The 20,402-nt window shown below is 39.2% G+C and overlaps 1 protein-coding gene across 12 annotated transcripts in view; it reads left to right on the forward strand.

Moving 5' to 3' along the window:
• Positions 1–20,402, forward strand: part of PPA2 (inorganic pyrophosphatase 2) — a 96,723-nt gene that overhangs the window by 29,780 nt on the left and 46,541 nt on the right. For 10 of the 12 annotated variants that reach the window (XM_004009654.6, XM_012179574.5, XM_027970833.3 and 7 more), the window contains 2 exons: positions 6,560–6,646; positions 16,193–16,319. In XM_004009654.6, the coding sequence (XP_004009703.2) occupies positions 6,560–6,646; positions 16,193–16,319 (214 nt within the window). The remainder of the gene's footprint in view (positions 1–6,559; positions 6,647–16,192; positions 16,320–20,402) is intronic. The other 2 variants (XM_060417551.1, XM_060417549.1) reach the window with 1 other exon arrangement.

Below are 20,402 nucleotides of genomic sequence, written 5' to 3' on the forward strand. Positions count from 1 at the left end.
CACCACTGCCTAATGAAATTTCATACTCCACCTAGTATCCAAAAATACCATTTTTGTCCATAGGAGATCCTTTTAATGGCTTCCTATTGCTGAAAGGATAGAATGAAACATTCCCAACATAGCTCCTCAACCCTTCATGGTCTGGCCCTGCTTCCCAGCCTTGTTCTGCGGCCTTTGCCCTCCTCATTTCCCTCCCACCACAGCAGCGTCTTCAGCGTCTCCAGTTGCCCTTGTCATTTTCACACCAGCTCTTCCTTCACAGAGCTGCTCATTTCTTCAGGACCCATTTTTTGAGTACCTGATGTTTGCCAGACCATGTTCTAAGTACTGGAGGTAGAGCAGTGATAACAGTGACAAAAATTCTTATGGAACTTTTATTCTAAGAGACAGACAGACACGCACAAAAAAGTAAGAACGTATGGGATGTCAGATGGTGGTAAGTGTGTTGGGGAATAATCAAACAGGAAATGGGTCTAGGATGTGTTGGAATTGTTGCAGTTGGGAGGAAGACCTCAGTGAGGAGCTATTTTCTAAGAGGAGACCAGGAGAAAGTGAGAGGGTGGCATCTTAGGAAGTGCATGCCATCCCAGGCCATTTAGAGGAACTCATCAAGAAACATGAGGTATAAAAGTCTAGAGGTGGAAGGAGGGCTTGTGTGTCTGAGTAGCAGAAGGGAGGCCACTGTGGATAGGATGGAAGTGAGGAAGAGGAAATAGACCTGTATTCTCTCTGCCATTTTTAACCAGAGATCTTACTCTCTTTTTAAACCTAAACTGATATTGTTGTTATTGTTGTTGGTGGTGGTGCTATTTGTGTGTGGGTATGTGTGTGTGTGTGGGGGGTAGGTGGGTGAGTGTGTGGGTGTGTGTGGGTGTGTGTGGGTATGTGTGTGTGAGAGTCCTCAGCAGAAAAATGTACCATAGATTGCACAGAAGTTAAACACCAAGCAAAAATAACGACACTGATTCATGTTTATATAAAGTTGAAATTAAGCCAGTTGTTTATGGACAAGGTAATGTACCAGTGAAGAACTCACCTGCCGATGCAGGAGATGCGGGTTTGATCCCTGGGTGGCAAAGGGCCCCTGGAGAAGGAAATGGAAACCCACTGTAGTATTCTTTCTGAAATTTCATGGAAATTTCATGGACAGAGGAGCCTGGTAGGCTGTCACAAACGAGTCATACACAGCTTAGTGACTAAATAACAACAAATGTACCCAGTATTTTTTTTGCTTCCTTGTCAACGTTAAGACAGAGTGAGCCTGTTAAATTGAAAGCCAGCCCCTGGGCCCATTTCTGTTTTTGATCTCATGTCCAGCTTCTCCTTCTGCTCCTCCTCCTGCTCCCTAACCCCAACACTGACCTCCTCATGATTCCTCTGAGGCTCTAGGCATACTGTTGCCTGAGGCTTTCACACTCCCTGTGCCCCCGCTCGGGATATGTTTTCCCAGTGTACACACGCCCTCCTTCCTTCATTGTGCTCATCAGTTGCCTCCCTGCTGACGTCTGCCTCTAACATCCTTTACTGTTTAGCCCCATGTACTCCCATCGTTCTTCCTTACTTTTTTTCCTTTTCCGTTACACCTGTCAACTTCTGACATGCTATATAATTTGTGGTGGTTTAGTTGCTAAGTCTTGTCTGACTCTTGAGACCTCACGGACTGTATGTAGCCTGCCAGGCTCCTCTGTCCATGGGATTCTCCAGGCAAGAATACTGGAGTGGGTTGCCATTTCCTTCTCCAATATATAACTTAGTTGTTAAGTTTATTGTAAATGTGTTCTAGTTAGAATGTAGTCTCGTGAGGGCAGGGATTCTGTTTGTTTTGTTTGCTGTTGTCTTTCACCTGCCCTGTTTAGTGTCTGGCACCGAGGTAGGTGATCAGGAAATATTTGGGGGATAAGGGAATCCATAAATGCATGGTGTGTACTGCATATGGTTCATAGGCATGTGTGGGTAATAGGATTTTGCTCTTCTCTTGTGATATATCTTGTAACAGTGGGAAATTTGTTCAGAGCAGTTAGCAAGCCAAGCATGCTTGGAAGAACATTTAAGCAGCAGAATACTGCTTCAGTAGAAGCCTCTCCATTTAGTCGTCAGTGTGCTGTCATGATTTTAGAACTTCTCTGCCTAGACTGTGTAACCCTACTAATAACTTCTCCTACACTGGCAGTGATGACTTTCTCAAAGTTTGAGTTTGGACTGGGCAAAAATCATCTTTGTTTGTCTTCCCCTAATTGTTCATATTTCCCATATATTATTCAAGTATTATAACTTTCTGTGTAAGTATTTAGAAGACTCATCTGAATAATGTTAAAGGACTAGAATCACTAACTTCAAAATTTCTTCAGTCTTACTGGTATCAGTTCAGTTCAGTCACTCAGTCGTGTCCAACTCTTTGCGGCCCCATGAATTGCAGCACGCCAGGCCTCCCTGTCCATCACCAACTCCCGGAGTTCACTCAAACTCAAGTCCTTCGAGTCAGTGATGCCATCCAGCCATCTCATCCTCTGTCATCCCCTTCTCCTCCTGCCCCCAATCCCTCCCAGCATCAGAGTCTTTTCCAGTGAGTCAACTCTTTGCATGGGGTGGCCAAAGTACTGGAGTTTCAGCTTCAGCATCATTCCTTGCAAAGAAATCCCAGGGCTGATCTCCTTCAGAATGGACTGGTTGGATCTCCTTGCAGTCCAAGGGACTCTCAAGAGCCTTCTCCAACACCACAGTTCAAGAGCATCAATTCTTCAGCGCTCAGCTTTCTTCACAGTAACATTGTGTTATTATTTTGAACTTGATTATAATTTGATTCATTGACCTCAAGTTTCAGTTAGTACTACTTCTTAGCTTTATAACCTGGAACCAGTGACTAAATGTAACCAGGCCTATTTGTTCATCTGTGTTGTCCTGCTATCTACCCCACAAGGTTATTGTGGAATTCCATGAGATGACCAAAAACAAGGTTAACCCGTCAGTGAGTGTTTGGTGGTATTATCTCAATGATGACACTGTTGCCACTGATATTAGCTGCTACTAGTGAAATAGCTTTTGCTCCAAATTGAAGCTGGTGAAGTACAGGTAGAGGTTGAGCAGATCTTACTTGACTTGGAGATAGGCGTTCTGAGTGATCAGGAAGTAGTACTCAAGAAGTCTGTATACTCAGGTCTGTACTATTCAGTGATATTTTGGAGAGACTGGAGCACCAGAGCATGGTGATTACTGATGTGTTGGTTAATATTTATAAGATTGTAAGGTAACAATCTCAGATACCTGCATGAGGATTTGTTTTAGGTTAGATCAGTAATCTGTGTATATAGAGTTTTTTTCATAGCTTTATAGCTATGCTTTGTATTAGTTTAACATTATTTGTATTCCTCTTGAGAGATTTTTAAACTTTTTTTTAAGCTTTTCATGAACGTGTGCTAAAATTTTTCTGTGTACGTAATATGTACATATATGTACTACTAGGTATATGCCTATGAGTCAGATTGCTAAGTTCTGAGTTACATACCTGTTTATTTTACTAGGTATTCCCAAATTGTTTACTAAAGAAGTTGTAACAATATGCACTCCTACCAGTAATAGCCTTTCAGGCTTCTACATAATTATGAGTATTTAATGTTATCAGATTTTTAAAGTTTTTGAAATAGCGACTCATTTTGGTTTTAATTTGTATTTCTCTGATCAGATTGGTTATCTTTTCATATATTTATAAGTCATTCATGTTTCCTCTTAGAATCACCTGTTCCTGACTTTGACCCATTTTGTATTGTGTTGCTTTTTCTTACTTAGTTGTAGAAGTTATTTCTAAAGTCTGGATGCTAGCCTTTGTCAGTTTTGTGAAACAAATATTAAGATTAGGGATTTCATCTTCTGGATATTTCTTTGCTAGCTTGACTGCTTTTCAAGTAGTTTCCCTGCCTAATTTTTAAGCCTAGACACTTAAAACTCCACTAGAGGGTGTAATTAAAGTTTTAAATTTGTCAAGATTTCTTCTGATGATTGTTTGAAATTCTACTGTATTTTCAAGGTAAGTTAGAAATCATTTAGTATGACTCTCTTTTTGTAGTAAAAAACCAAGCTCTGAAGATATGGAGCACTAAGTGCGGAACTAGAAAGAGAGAGAACCAGTATGGTATTTTTTCTGATGAGGAAGATCATGAAGAACTGGCCCTAAAATTGACAGCATTGTTATAGGTTAAGAATTTTGCCTGTATGCATTTATTTCCTCAATAGGAAGAACTAAATTGATAGCTAAAAAGTGCAATCGGAGTTTCTGAAAAGAATGAAGACAGTTTTTGTGTCAATACGAAGAAAGACTTTTGTAGAAAAATTAACTCTGACCACAGTGGGTTATTTCATTAATTTATGAGCTTCCTGGTTACTGGTAGTATTTATGCAGATTATGAATGACCACTAACAATCATAGAGTTCAGAGATGTATCTAGCAGTTGTCTTATTGAAGACCTTCTTTTTATAGGTGAGGATACCGAGGTCTGAATATTTTGGCCTAGGTAGTTTGTGACTAAAATAGGACTAGAATCTAGGTATTGCCCTTCAGGCTAGAGTGACTTCTAGCTTATTACATTTGCTCCCTTCTGAGAATGAGAATGAGGTTAAGGAAGGTTCAGGAAAGGATTCCTGCCTTAGAAAGGAAGAACCTCCCAGATATTTTCTGATTCTGCCTCTGGGTTTTCTAACTCCACTCTCACTTCACTTCCTTCATGGTTTCTCCAGCGCCGTAAGATTAAATTTATAGCATTTGTGACAGGTGCTACACTGCTTTTAACATGTGTTCTTTAGGGTATTGAGTATGTCTTCTTCATTTCTGTTCCTAACTTGTGGCCCAGAGTAGATTATCAATAAATATTAACTCAGTGAGTGGATGCCTGGTAATAGAATATGAGAAGCAGTAAGGGCAACAGTAGGAAAATACACTTAAGAGATTCTGAGAGTAAGAGAAGGAGTTTAAAGGAAGAGAATCATGAATAAAGTTATATCTGAAAGTAATTGCAATTCAGTTACCATACTAAAATTTAGGCTTTGTAACCTAATGATTCATAGCAAGTGTTCTCATCCTGTTGCCTCCATTTAGAATCTGAGTGTGGACAAGTTTAAACTCTGTGCTTCAGTTCACTTATCTGTACAATGGGGTTAAGAGTTGGCACACTCTTCCTGGTATACATGTATGTCTGTGTGTGTATGTATCACTTAGGTTAGCTCTCACCTGTAACCAATATGTAAGGTTAACGATTGTGTTTACTATTCTTATATTAATTATGTTAGTATTTGAGGGTAATGAAATGTAGTTAGACTTACTGTGAATGTAATTAGACTTAATGTAGTTAGATTTACTGTGGGTTTTTTTTTTTTTTTTGGTATAGTAAGTTAGCTTATTCCTGAATATGCTATAATTAGAATCAGAAAGAAAACGTTAGAGTTTATCTATAGGGTGGGAGGAGAAGGGGACTACAGAGGATGAGATGGCTGGATGGCATTATCGACTCAATGGACATGAGTTTGAGTAGACTCCGGGGGTTGGTGATGGACAGGGAGGCCCGGCGTGCTGCCATTCATGGGGTCACAAAGAGTTGGACACAACTGAAAGACTGAACTGAACTGAACTGAACTGAACTGAACTGATAGGGTTTAGCTCTAAGTAGCATTCCTTTTAAATTATCTGTGTAAAATTAGAGGAACCAGGCTTAGATAATCTGAAATTCCAGATAAGATTCTTGAGATGATGTTCTCTGCATAGCTTATAAATCTGAGAGGATTAATTTAAGGGAACTCCTACAGTTCTATTCAGAATCAGCTAATTATGAGGGTTTTGAGGAAGGATGGTGCATAAGGGATCTTTAAACTTGATAATAAATTTCTGTTATGCTGTTCATTTATAAAAATGCCCATGTATATAGTTTGTAGGCAACAAGGTATAATTTCTTCAGAAAACTAAAGAGTTGACATCTTTTCATGCTTTTGTCAAATTCTTGAGATTTGATGAGAAGGTGGAGGATCTTTTAAATGGAATGAAGTGAGACAAAAATGAATGTTTTTTTCCTTTGGTAGATACGCTCTTGTTCTTTAGTTTATGAAGGGAAAACTGGGTTTGTTCTATTAGAAGTCATTCAAAGTATAGGAGGTTTATTTTCAAACCTGGAAAGCAAGACCCAGTGCTGTTACCATGTCAAAGAAAGCAAAAACGGAAACAGCCATTCAGACATTCTGTAGAAACAAGGGCAGCGGCAACAGGAACATCTGAACTGGAGCTCCAAAGAAGAGTGAGCGCGAATTTAGACAGGGCTGAGCTTGGAAGAAGCGTGTGTTTGGAAATACCACCCGCTTTCAGATGTGATTATACAGACAAATGAGAGACAGATGGGAGGAAATAGTATAAATCTGTTTCAATTATTATGATGCTTAAGAATGTACTGCCATGTTGGCACTGAGCCTATTTAATTTCTGAGAATTTTTCCCTTGGATTATGACTGTTTGTAAAACTTCATGATAATGTGGAGAGATTGTAGAGAGTATTAACCTGTATTCCACCCCTACTTCTGTTTTTTAGACTTGGGAAGATCCCCATCGAAAAGATAAGAGCACAGACTGCTGTGGAGATAATGATCCTATCGATGTTTGTGAAATAGGCTCAAAGGTTTGTTTCACAGAGTGTTGTTCTAACATATGTTCTACTTTAGTCATGCCGTAAAATTTCAGTTCTTTTCAGAAGGCACCAATTCTTCAACTCTTCAAAGTTCTTGCCTGTTTATCCCTCTCATAAGTGAAGTGAAGTCGCTCAGTCGTGACCAACTCTTTGCAACCCCATGGACGGTAGCCTACCAGGCTCCTCAGTCCATGGAATTTTCCAGGCAAGAGTACTGGAGTGGATTGCCATTTCCTTCTCCAGGGGATCTTCCCCACCCGGGGATTGAACCCGGGTCTCCCGCATTGCAGGCAGACGCTTTACCGTCTGAGCCACCAGTCCTTTTTTGTATCTTTATTTCCTTCTCTTAAACTATGGGTTGGTAAACCCTAGCCCATGGCTAGTCAAATCCAGCTTGCCACCAGTTTTTATAAAGAACACAGCTCCGGCCTTTCATTTACATATTGTCTGCGTGCTTTCGCACCACCACTGCAGTTGAGGAGGTTGGAAGAGACGCTACAGTCCGCGAAGTCTCAAGTATTTGCTGTCTGTCCTCTTACAGAATGACTTTGCTGAGTCCTGCTTCGTGGTCCTTGCCCATTATCTGGGCAGGATGTTCAACACTGATGAGAACTAGCTGGTGCTTTTTTTCTGTGCCTGCTTCCAGGTTACTGGGGACAAGCAAAACTTCCACTCTCATAGGTTATTACTACCCGCAGGATTCTGTGTGTCTTCACTCACATTCTTTCTCCTGTTTTCTGCTGCCTTTATCGCCAGTATTTATTGTGCTCTGTTAAACTCCTTGTACTTGGTTCTCACTCTCAGCAGAGCATGTTGTCTTTAATTTTACAGAGCTCCTAGAAACCCACAGATAAGCATCCCTTTACTCTCCCCTTTAGGCTCTCTAACAGATGTGCCTGCAAATATTCCTCCTTCCCTTCCTTCTGTTACTGAGACCAGGACTTCCCCTGGGTTCTCAATCCTGTCCCTTCCTGCCATTTGAATGACACTGTTTTCTTGACTCTTCTCTGTCCTGTATTTACAACTGCCCTTGCATTATTAGGGGCTTCCCTGATAGCTCAGGTGGTAAAGAATCCGCCTGCAATGTGGGAGACCTGGGTTCAATCCCTGGGTTGGGAAGATCCCCTGGAGAAGGGAAAGGCTACCCACTCCAGTATTCTGGCCTGGAGAATTCAGGGCATATACAGTCCATGGGGTCGCAAAGAGTCGGACACAACTAAGTGACTTTCACTTTCACTTTTCTTTATTGACTTCTTCCATATTCCCTTTCATAAGAAGACTTGTAAAAAGAGCACTCATCTCTATCTCCTCCTTCCCACTTAATCTTCAGTCAGTTTAAAATTGTTTTCATCCCCCCATTATTTCAATGAAACTGCTCTCACAAAGGTCATTGGTAGCTTTCTTTTAACCAGATCCAACCTGCCCATTTCATATGTTTTGTATAACTTGAATTTTACCTTGGAATTTTATGCCTTAACCTCATCTTCCTTCTTCTATCAGTCTCTTTGCTTGGCTTCAGTTGTATCAGAGTGACTGGAATCTCCTCTGATTCCTCCTTGGTCTCCTTTGTAGGCTGCCTTTCTTCTGCCTGCCCCTTAAGCGTTGCTTAGCCTGAGAGTCGAGCCATTGTTCAGCTCTTTTTCTCAGGTGAGGACTCCCTTGGTGATCCAGTCCCAGCCATTTATGGTTTTGCTCTCACATTACTGTCTCCAACTCAGACCCACATCCTCAGCTATCTGCATTTACACTTGACTCTCTCCCGGGCATCTCACACTTGAGTCCAAAACGGAATTCCTCGTTTCCTCCTCTCCATGTTACTCCTCTCAGTGAAGGACATCTGTCTTCCTTCCCTCCTCGCCTCCAGACTCTTGAGACAGAAACTGAGAAATCTTACAGCTCACCCTTTGCTTCTCTTCATCCCATTAGTCTTGAAGTACTGACTCTGTGACCTAAACAGCCTTTAAATCTCTTCCTTTTGCATTGTCACTGGAGCTCGCTTTGTCTAGGCCTCAATTATATGGCACTTGAATTATTCCTGCCATGGCCCAGTTTCCTTGCTGAGTCTTATTTTCCCTACCATTATTCATAGCAGACTGTTCTCCTGCTGTGTCCTTGTTGAGGCCTTGTCCCCTGCTTCCTGACTTTCTCTCCCGCCGCTCCTTCTTTGCACACTGCCTTGTAGCTGTACTGCACTTTAATTCCCGTAACGTGTCTATCCTCACTCAATACAGGCCTTCACACAAATCGTTCCCTCTGCAGAATGGAACACTCTTGTTCCTTCACTCTGTCTTACTTCCCGCTTCTTTTCACTGCACATCCCCCTGCTCATCCTTTGATCTCAGCTCTAGCATCACTTCTTCCTGGAAGGCTCCCTTTACCCGCCGTAGACTAACATACCAGCTCTTTGGTCTGTGCTTCCTTAATACTAACTGTCTGTGTTGTTAGCCTCATTGTCTCTTCTCAGATGGCTGTGAGCTCTCGGAAGAGAAGACCCACCATTGCGGTGTTTAATTCAGGGTCTGGCACAGAGCATGTGCCTAATGAAAGATATACTGAGCGTGGTCACTGCTTGAATTGTACCCCACTCCACTACTCTTGCCTGGAAAATCCCATGGACAGAGGAGCCTGGTGGGCTGCAGTCCATGGGATCGTGAAGATTCGGACACGACTGAGCAACTTCACTTTCACTTTTCACTTTCATGCATTGGAGAAGGAAATGGCAACCCACTCCAGTGTTCTTGCCTGGAGAATCCCAGGGACGGTGGAGCCTGGTGGGCTGCCGTCTATGGGGTCGCACAGAGTTGGACACGACTGAAGTGACTTAGCAGCAGCAGCAGCAGCCAAGATCAAGTCAGTTATCTCTGGAAGTTCATATTAGCACCTTTAGGCATCCAGACTGTTGTTTTAGTAAATAGTTTCCTCTGATTCTTTGTTGCTTGTTTATGTGCTGTGATGCTTTGTTACTCTCTTCTTTCCTCTTTCTCCTCTTCTTCCTTTTTCTCCTTTCTTACTCCATTTCCTCCTCTTCATCCGCTTCTTAGATTTTCTGTGCCTTCTTTCACTTTTTCTTCTTGTTTTTCCACTTCTTTTTTTCTTCCTTATACTCTCTGTCTGCCCTCTCCCTCCCTTTTCTCTTTCTCCCCCCTGTCCCCTTCTCCTTTCCTGCAGAAGAGATCTGCATCCAATCTTCATTTCTAGTTTTATACCCAGATAAGGACAGACAGGGGCTAGAGTTCATTTGTGTGTGTCACTCTATAAGTCTTCTGTCTCTCCAGCAGAAAAATAGCCAGATTGTTTGCTTTAGTTCAGACTAAGCTATAGTTGAGAAAATTTTTTGGACATTTTCTCTCCAGTGGGATAGTAAAGGATATGTAAAATGCATAGATTAGAAGGAAGAATATAACTATTTTAATGAGTACCTCCTCTCTTCTATCTTATAATTGATGGTCTGTTATATTACTTTGGTCATTTTCCTGTGTCTTCTTTTGTGATAAGAAGAGTCGCTAAATTAAGTAACATTACATTGATAGAAAGGTTATATAGTAGAAAACTCTTCTTCTTTTGTTGAAAATTTATTTTATTGAGATGTAGTTGATTTACAGTATTGTGTTAATTTCCTCTTGGAGCACAGTGATTCAGTTTTATATATGTGTGTATACACACACACACACACACACACACACACACATTCTTTTTCATATTTTTTCCTTTATGGTTCGTCACACGATATTGAATATAGTTTCTTGTGCTATATAGTGACATCTTGTTGTTTATTCATTGTATAGAATATATAATAAATTGCATCTGTTGATCCCAGAATTCCTCTGCAGGAGACTAGGGTTTGATCCCTGGGTAGGGAAGATCCCCTGGAGGAGGGCATGACAGCCTACTGTAGAATTCTCTCCTGGAGAATCCTGTGGACAGAGAAGCCTGGTGGGCTATAGTCAGTGGGATTGCAAAGAGCTTGACATAACTGAAGTGACTTAGCATGCATGCACACATAGGAGAAATTGTATGGTATTTGTCTTTCTCTTTCTGACTTAACTTTATTTAGTATGATCATCTCTATGTCCATCCATGTTATTGCAGATGGCATTATTTCATTCTTTTTATGGCTGAGTAATATTCCATTGTATATATGTACCATATCTTCTTTATCCAGTCATCCATCAGTGGACATTTAGGTTTTCTATGTCTGGCTGTTGTGAATAATGCTGCTATGAATATAGGGGTGCAGGTATTTTTTTTGAATTATAGCTTTGTCTGGATATATGCCCAGGATTGGGATTGCTGGATTATATGGAAATTCTATTTTCAGTTTTTTGCAAAACCTCCATAGTGGCTATACCGATTTACATTCCCACCAGCAGTGTAGGGGGTTTCCTAGAAAACTGTTACTCTGAAGGTATAATCCTTGGAGCCACTTGGCTCGTATAAGATGCAGGTTGTTAATTTAAATTCCTATGCAGATATTTAGTGTTTGAAAAGATTAAATGAAAATATCTTATTTTCGCTGATGTAAAAATTTGTCAGTGAGCCTATAATTAATGAGATTGTAACTGAAAATCATGAAAATCTATATAACTGATAAATTGATTATCACTAATTAGTTATTGACTAAACAAAGGGATCTAAAAAAACTTGATGTACAGGCTTTTAAACCTTGTCAAAATCATTAAATATCTAAAATAAAATTACAGGTCTTAAATGCAAGTTATTTTTTAAAAGTGTACATAGTTCATCTTGAAAGCATGCCTTTGTATTTTACATAGAATACTTGGTACATAGTAGGTGTTTAGTTCCTTACTACTGGAAAATATGTGGGCTGTTGTTGTTCAGTCACTAAGTTGTGTCTGCCTCTTTGCAACCCCGTTAGATGACTGCATTCCAGGCTTCCCTGTCCTTCAGTATCTCCTGGAGTTTGCCAAATTCATGTCTATTGAGTTGGTGATGCTATCTAACCTTGTCATCCTCTGTGGCCCCCTTCTCCTTTTGCCTTCCATCTTTTCCAACATCAGTGAGTCAGCTCTTTGTATCCAGTGGCCAAAGTACTGGAGCTTCAGCTTCAGCATCAGTCCTTCCAGTGAATATTCAGGGTTGGTTTCCTTTAGAATTGACTGGCTTGATCTCCTTGCAGTCCAGTGTATATATTATTATGCTATATGTATCTATGCATATACATATGCATATAACCAGAGAATATAGCAACGTTGTACCTGGACTCATGATATATGGAAACTGTGAGATAATGAATTTATACTATTTAAGGCTTTAGGTTTATAATAATTTGTTACACTGCAGTATGTACCTAATACATAGGATAACAGGTTTTAAGCAGTTTTACTCTCCATGGTTTTTCATATTGATTGGGTCCAGTTGAAGTTTTACCTCATTCTTCATATAAATCCACATAGACGTTTCACTGTGGGTCACTGTCATATTCTGCTGATTCCAGATTCCCAGGAGTTAGCAGTTGACAGGTGTGAGGAGATATGTGTAGAGCCCAGAGAGAAAATTAACATCTGTAGAAGACCTCTTATGTTATAGTTCATGTGTCTTTTGTTTCCTTTGCTCTTTTTCTTTACATCAAAGAACATGCGATATGATCTCCACTTTACTGTTGAGAAACCGAGTCCTGAAGTACTGTGTGGCTTGTGTGAAGTAATTAACTTCAATCACCTCTAAGAATGGTGGAGCCAGAATTCACTCCCGCATACTTGTGACTTAAAAATCCTATCTTTTGAAATGTTTTTGTATAATGGCTAGAACAGTCTATGATAACCCTAGTCTAGTTCTGTGTAAAATTTTGAGGCATACCTGTATTCTTGTTGCAGAATGTAAACTCATTTTTGAAACAAGGTCAACTGTATGATTCCCAAGGAATTAGTAACAGTATCTGCTGTGTGCATTAATTTCCTTGCAGAGTAGATGGAGAGTTTTATAATGGAACTGAGAAAATAGGTCTCATCTTATATCCAAAGCAATTTATTTCTTTAGTTAATGAGACCTGAAATAATATTTGAAAGAAAAGAAAGTGAAGTCGCTCAGTCATGTCCGACTCTTTGCGACCCCGTGGACCCCTGCCAGGCTCCTCTGTCCATGGGATTCTCCAGGCAAGAATACTGGAGTGGGTTGCCATTTCCTTCTCCAGAGGATCTTCCCAACCCAGGGATCGAACCCAGGTCTCCTGCATTGCAGGCAGATGCTTTATCCTCTGAGCCACCAGGGAAGCCCACATGAATTGCTTGATTACCACCTAAACAGTGGACCTTGGTTGAGACTGCGTGTGTGCTAAGTGGCTTCAGTCATGTCCAAGTCTTTGCAACCTCATGGACTGTAGCCCACCAGGCTTCTCTGTCCATGGGATTCTCCAGGCAAGAATACTGGAGTGGTTTGCCATTCCCTTCTCCAGGAGATCTTCCTGATTCAGGAATCGAACCCAGGTCTCCTACACTGCAGGCAGATGCTTTACCCTCTGAGCCATCAGGCAGGACCTGGTGTTGAGGCTGTGCACCTTTTTCTTGCACCTGGCTGTGCCTGGGCTAGTCCTTAAAGCACCTGTGAGGAACATCATAGAAAGAAAGCCTCTTTTAACACCGTTTGTAAATGTGCAAAGAAAAAGGAGCAGAGTCCTGGAAGTTGATAATAGACTTAAAATCACAGATAAAGACATTTTTAAGGATAAGTTCTTTGAGAAGTATTATTCATTTGATGTCTAATGTTGCGTGTTCTGCAAAATTTGTTGAATTGAATTGTGGGATCTTCATTAGACTTCTACAATTTGTCACTAAGCGTCTTATCCTGAGTTTTTGTTTTGATTGAGAGAATTTTCTTTTCAGATTTTAAATGAGTTATATATAGCAAGACTGTGTTTTGTCTACTCCCCTTCTGTTGCTTGTGAGACCAAAGGGCATTTATCATTCTGATGAAACTTGATAATGCCCAGACATGCTTCCTGCTTGTCCTTGTGACCATAAAAGTCTCAAAGTTATATTATATGAAATATCAAACTAAATTGTTTTTTATGAATAAATATAAAACAATTTAGAATGTGCCTTTAAAAACTATATCAGTTCACTTTGGTTGCTCAGTCGTGTCTGACTCTTTGCGAACCCATGAACATCAGCACTCCAGGCCTCCCTGTCCATCACCAACTCCTGGAGTCCACCCAAATCCATGTCCATCGAGTTGATGATGCCATCCAACCATCTCATCCTCTGTCATCCCCTTCTCTTCCTGCCCTCAATCTTTCCCAGCATCAGGGTCTTTTCCACTGAATCAGCTCTTCACATCAGGTGGCCAAAGTATTGGAGTTTCAGCTTCAACATCAGTCCTTCCAATGAACATCCAGGACTGGTCTCCTCTAGGATGGACTGGTTGGATCTCCTTGCAGTCCAAGGGACTCTCAAGACTTTCTCTAACACCACAATTCAAAAGCATCAATTCTTCAGTGCTCAGCTTTCTTTATAGTCCAACTCTCACATCTGTACATGACCACTGGAAAAACCATAGCCTTGACTAGATGGACCTTTGTTGATAAAGTAGTATCTGCTTTTTAATATGCTGTCTAGGTTGGTCATAACTTTCCTTCCAAGGAGTAAATGTCTTTTAAGTTCATTGCTGCAGTCACCATCTGCAGTGATTTTGGAGCCCAGAAAAATAAAGTCAGCCACCATTTCCACTGTTTCCCCATCTATCTGCCATGAAGTGATGGGACCGGAATCCATGATCTTCGTTTTCTGAATGTTGAGCTTTAAGCCAACTTTTCGCTCTCCTCTTTCACTTTCATCAAGAGGCTCTTTAGTTCCTCTTCACTTTCTGCCATAAGTGTGGTGTTATCTGCATATCTGAGGTTATTGATATTTCTCCTGGCAATCTTGATTCCAGCTTGTGCTTCTTCCAGCCCAGCGTTTCTCATGATGTACTCTGCATAGAAGTTAAATAAGCAGGATGACAATATACAGCCTTGATGTACTCCTTTTCCTATTTGGAACCAGTCTATTGTTCCATGTCCAGTTCTAACTGTTGCTTCCTGACCTGCATACAGGTTTCTCAAGAGGCAGGTCAGGTGGTCTGGTATGCCTATCTCTTTCAGAATTTTCTGGTTTCCAGTAATTCTGATAGACACCCCTGCCCCCCAGAGTCTACTGCAGGCTCCTCAGCTGTGGCACTGTTGACAGTTTGGGTGGATGTTTCCGTTATAGGAGACTATCCTGGGCAGCATCCCTGGCCTCTTGTCACTAGATGCTAATAATACCCACCAAGCTGTGACAACCAAAAGTATCCCAGACATTGCCAAATGTCTTCTAGAGAGCAAAATTGCCTCTAGTTGAGAACCAGTGATCTAGTTTATCACTGAGTTAGCCAGTGTAGTAACCTTTCCTTGATGGTTATGGGATAACTTTGAACATTTTTGTTTTATAAAGGACCTCCTGGCACGAGATGTGTAAGTCTCTCCAACACGATTGCAAACCTTTAAGAAAGGAGGTGCTTTCTTTTTGTATACACAGTGTCTAATACGGTGCTTAGTTAACTTAATATAGCCTAAACATGCGAGAATCTGGACAATATAGTTGTGTATGTTCTCCTAAAAGTGGTATTTCAGTTTAATTTATATAGTCACATTAATCTGTTGGATAAACTGATTTCAGCTTCATGCAGGTTATATTAAGATTTTAGATTCATTTTCCAATGTTCGGGAAAAGATGTATATGACTTTATGGTTTAAGATCTGCTTTTTTCTCTCAAATAATTTCAAGACACAACAGTGGCTTTAATTTGCATACCTTGATTTCCAGTTGTAAAGCTGCATTTTAAATCTTGAAGGAATTATCCTGAAGCATGTGTTCAGATTTCAGCTTACAGTGAAATTCTATAGCCGAATAAACCTTTAAAAATAAAAGGCTATAGAAGGAATGCATGCATATAAACTTGGTGTTGGCAACTTAAAGGAACCACTGAAATAACTTTCTTTAGCGCAAGGAACATCTGCTTCAACATCATGCTATTTCTTGATTTCTCTTAAAATCTTTTTTAACACATTTTGTGAAATCTGCTTTGTCTGTATCTCTAACATATTCATAATTCTTTGATTGTCATTCATTATCTTAAGGCTGCATTCAGATATGGTAAAATTTTACTTTCCATTAGTAACTGATAAATATAGCTTGCAAAAAAGGTACTGTTAAGCAGTTTCAAAGAATTCTCATGTCTCTTTTTACCCCTAAGTGGCAGAAGCCGGATTTATACTATAACATGATGTATGTGGCTTTATTTCCTGCTTAGTATGAGTTTCTGGGCCTGCTACATTAAATTTTAAGGTCTATACATAATTTCAGTTTCTAAAAAGGGATTAAGATATCTGTTCTGAAAAGTATATCATAAAAGTCTTTATGATGGAGTTTATAATAAGTTTAATTATTAAAGCTTTATTAAGTTTCAATCTGTAGTGCTTTTAATTTTTCATATGGATTTTTAGAAAATATGAGTAAACTTCTCCAAAGCCTTGCAGATTCTGAATTTCTTTTCTCTTTAAAGGTTCTTTCTCGTGGAGAAGTTGTTCATGTGAAGATCCTTGGAGTTTTGGCTCTTATCGATCAGGGTGAAACAGACTGGAAATTAATTGCTATCAATGTGAATGATCCTGAAGCCTCAAAATTTCATGGTAAGTCTGTAACTCTCCAGAAACAGAAGTAGATCAGTGTGTCATTGGAATTCTTAGAATTTAAAAGGGGCTCGTGTAAAGCACAATGTATGTATTTGGGAGTTAAATTTATATGTTTTTTCCTAATTCTCTCTCCATGGACTATGAAGGGCAGTTCAGTATGATTATGTCCGAGTTGAGTCATACTGCTGGGAGGAACAGGAGAAAGAAAAGAATGCAGACAAACAGATGGTAGTTCACACTAAGAAAGTACATTCTATGGCTTTCCTTCCCCCTCACCGCTGTCCCTCTCACCCTTACTCCTTTCTTAAATCTCTGTTTTATTCATTTGAATAACAGGAGAAAATAAAGTGGGGTGGGGGGCTGTTCATCACGGACATGTTGTTGGTTGTGTTAGTCACTCAGTCATGTCTGTTACCCCATGAACTATGGCTCAGCAGACTCCTCTGTCCATGGAATTCTCCAAGCAAGAACCATGGAATAGGTTGCCATTTCCTTCTCGGGATCTTCCCGACGCAGGGATGGAACCCTGCTCTACTATAGTGCAGGCAGATTCTTTACCATCTCAGTCACCAGGGAAGTGACTAGGGAAGCCATCAAGGACATAAACTGTTCGTATACATAGTTTTTGTTTTCTCTTGTACAACTGAAGGGAAAGATAACTGCCCGCTAGCAAAATTTTGATGTCCTGGAAATTTAAATTCCCAACATAGTTTGTGTGATGAAGAGTTGACTTTCCTTGGAGTCAGACAGACTTCAGTTTGCATTCTGGCTGTGCTGCTTCCTGCCCAAGTGACTTTGGATAGATCATTTAACCTTTCTGGATTTCAGTTTGCTCATCTATCAGTGGAGGTAATTATACCTGCTTGTGAGGTTGTTCATAGTATAAGAGATGGTTTCCTTAGAGCGTCTGGTTGTCACATCAAGTGTTGAATATATAGCCACTATTGTTATTCTTTCACCAATTCCCAACCTCCTGTTTTTCTAACCTTTCTCCTTTTGGTTTCATCCTTATTCAGGATCCTCTTTTTTTCTAGACCTCAATTCTTGTCTAAACTGGAAAGTATACCGTTTCTGAATTGACTGAAACTCATTAACACATTTTTTCTCTTAATTTATGTGCACTTAAAATCTTTTCTTGAACATGGAGCAAGAGAAATTTTATGCCATTCTTGCTTGCAATTGAGAAAGGAAGGGGTCTGATAGGGGGAAGTACATATGACCTCAGGGCCAAAACTAAAACATGGAAACTGCAATTAAAATATGAGACTGAGCCCATATTAAACCATATATATTTCTTATCTAATTATTTTACCCTGAGTTTATTATCATATTTCTCGTGTATATATATATATATATATATATATGCATATATATGTGTGTATGTATATGCAACAAGAGTAAATATCCAGCTTAAGAGTTTTTTTAATACATTAGCTTCTCCTCTAATGAGACCTGATAATATAATGATGAAACAGCCAGCAAAAACAATCATTCAGCTAATTCACTTGTGATATGGCACACTAAAGTCACAAAATGTACTGATGAATGTCCCCGTAAACTGGAGAGGCTGAGAGTCTAAGGAAACTAGTCTTTACCCAGTACTGCTGGAGATGTGATTTAACATCTTAAATTCCCTAACATATGCAAACACTGGTTATTATTCTTAATTTAGAAGACTCTCAAAAGGATTTAAATGATTTGCCCAGGTTTGTGCTTTTACTGAGCAGTAGAAGCATGGTTTGAGCTCATTTTGGTCTGATTGTAAAGTCTGCTGCCCATCTACCTGCTATACTGAGCAGCTCATGCTTGTGTGATTTTCACAGTATTTGTGACTAGCAGTTTTGAAACCAAATTACACAGGATAAGCATGTTACTCCTTGAGTTCCCTAAAGGTCAGAGTGCAAAGAGTAATGGACAGAGATCATTCCTAGCCTTAGTTTTGCCTTCACTACTTAGCCTGATGTGTTGTCTGTGTTTTCATTAGCACCTCTAAAGAGGAGAATTGGAGGGGATGAGAACTGAGAGATGCTCGCTAACCCAGGAGTTGAAAGCTTCCTAAATTCGTGAAGAAATTTTTACAAAATCAGATTATATGACTTGATCACAATATTAAATAGCTCTATCTTATATCACAATAACTCATCTTCTAAAGATACATAACTTATAATTCAGGAGAAGTTCAAGTATTGTAACTACATGGCTTATTTATATAATGTTACAGGTTAATAATAGAACCTTGGCAAGGGTGAGGGGACCTCAGAAATAAAGGAACCAACTTCATGATTTTGAGATTAGGGGAAATGTCTCTTGTGGCAACTCATGGTTTTAATGTAGCAACATAAGAATGTATGTTTGGATTCATATGATTGAATAAATACTAGCAAATAGATATTAAAAGTTTGATCCTATTCTCTATCTACTACAAATCTTTGAAAATAAATCAACAATATTTAATGTTAAACCAGGTAACTTTTAAACATTATATGTCCCTTTCCTTCTAAAATCACAAACACATGATTTTGGATGACTTTTTTTTTAAATTATAAGAATAGTCATATATTTAGAAATAAAATCTCAGAAGTATAAAAAAAATACATAAAATGAAAAGTAATGTTCTCTTTCCTACCCCCACCCCGAGTCTTACTTCTGGTATCTTCTTCCCCTTATGTTTTTGGTTCTCGATTGGTGGCTTCTCTTCTGTAATCAGTGTGCCTCATACCTCTGTTTCTTTTCTTTCAAGTTGCTGCTTTGAAAGACTAGAAATTCAACATCTGATACATTTCTCAATTTTGTTACCGCATTTTTTCTTTTGTTACTTAATAGCTCTAGGTATTACACTTCAAAATATATTTATTGCTTCATTAATTTTGAACAGTAACTCGTGGCTGCCCAGTGTAAAACCAGAACGTTGAGGTTTCTACCCTTCTCCTTCTGTGCCCCTTACCTCCCAGCTTCCCTCAGCTATACTATGAGTTCTGTAGTGTCAGTCAGCATTTATAATGTGTAGGTTCTGTTCTTTCACCATAGCTGTTTATCATGTTTAATCTGATAGTTGAAGACTACTGAATGGCATTTACAGTATTATATGAGTGTCATTCACTTCATTTTTCATGCTGTTTATTGAATGGCTGATTTTGGACAGGCTGTATTCTTAAGCCTGCTGCATAGCTGTCATCATGGGGTTTCTTTTCTTTGCCTTTCTGGGTTATTGGTCCTATGCTTTCTTAGATTCTTTCATATTCTCTTCTTTATTTTCGTTTTTGACTGGTGTACCTTTCCAAAAATTTTTACCGAAGATGCCTGGGAAAATTGAGCTCATACGTGTCAGAGTCTGTACATGTCAGAAATAGTTTATTTTGTTTTGTTGGTCAACTTATACTTAAATAATCTTAAAATACCTAATGCAGTAACCTTAAGTATAAGTTACTGTATGTGAGTTGAAATTTCTATCACAAAGGAGTGATTTTTTAACAGTTGTAAACATTGTCATCTATACTTGGCATTTTTATTCAATATTAAGAAGGGTTAAAACTATGTAAGGAAGGGTAACTATCTGGAAATTTTTTCAAAAATCAGTTTTCTGAAGATGTGTGCAAAGTATAAATGTATAGAGAAATTTTAAAAATATTTCCTATATATTTTGATTGTTACTTAGACACTTAAAAAATAAGTCCCTGCTATTCATTTCTACTACCTTAGGAAAAGAAGCTGTTTTTAACATGGTCGGTACCTATTTTTTTCTTTTTTGAAAACAAAGACAGTACACTTTATCTCTCTCTCTTTTTTTCCGTATTAATCAAAACACATTTATGTTTTTGCAAGGAAGTTCTGGTGTTATTTGTTAGGTAATAACTTCTTTGATCCTAATGAACATGTACAGACTTCAGTGGACTGTAATATTCTGTTTTAATGTGTATAGGTTTCTAAACTTTGACTTGACTGAACTAAAAGTATTGTGCATAAGAGAGCACATTTCAATTAGAAACTGGTTGCTAGCTATATTTGTCATTTTAACTTTTTATTTAAATCTTCAAGTTTTGCCTCCTGAAATTGGAGTAGCCACTTTGAAAATCTAAAAAA

Source organism: Ovis aries, chromosome 6 (assembly GCF_016772045.2).
Source record: "Ovis aries strain OAR_USU_Benz2616 breed Rambouillet chromosome 6, ARS-UI_Ramb_v3.0, whole genome shotgun sequence".
In the NCBI taxonomy this organism is placed as follows: domain Eukaryota; kingdom Metazoa; phylum Chordata; class Mammalia; order Artiodactyla; family Bovidae; genus Ovis; species Ovis aries.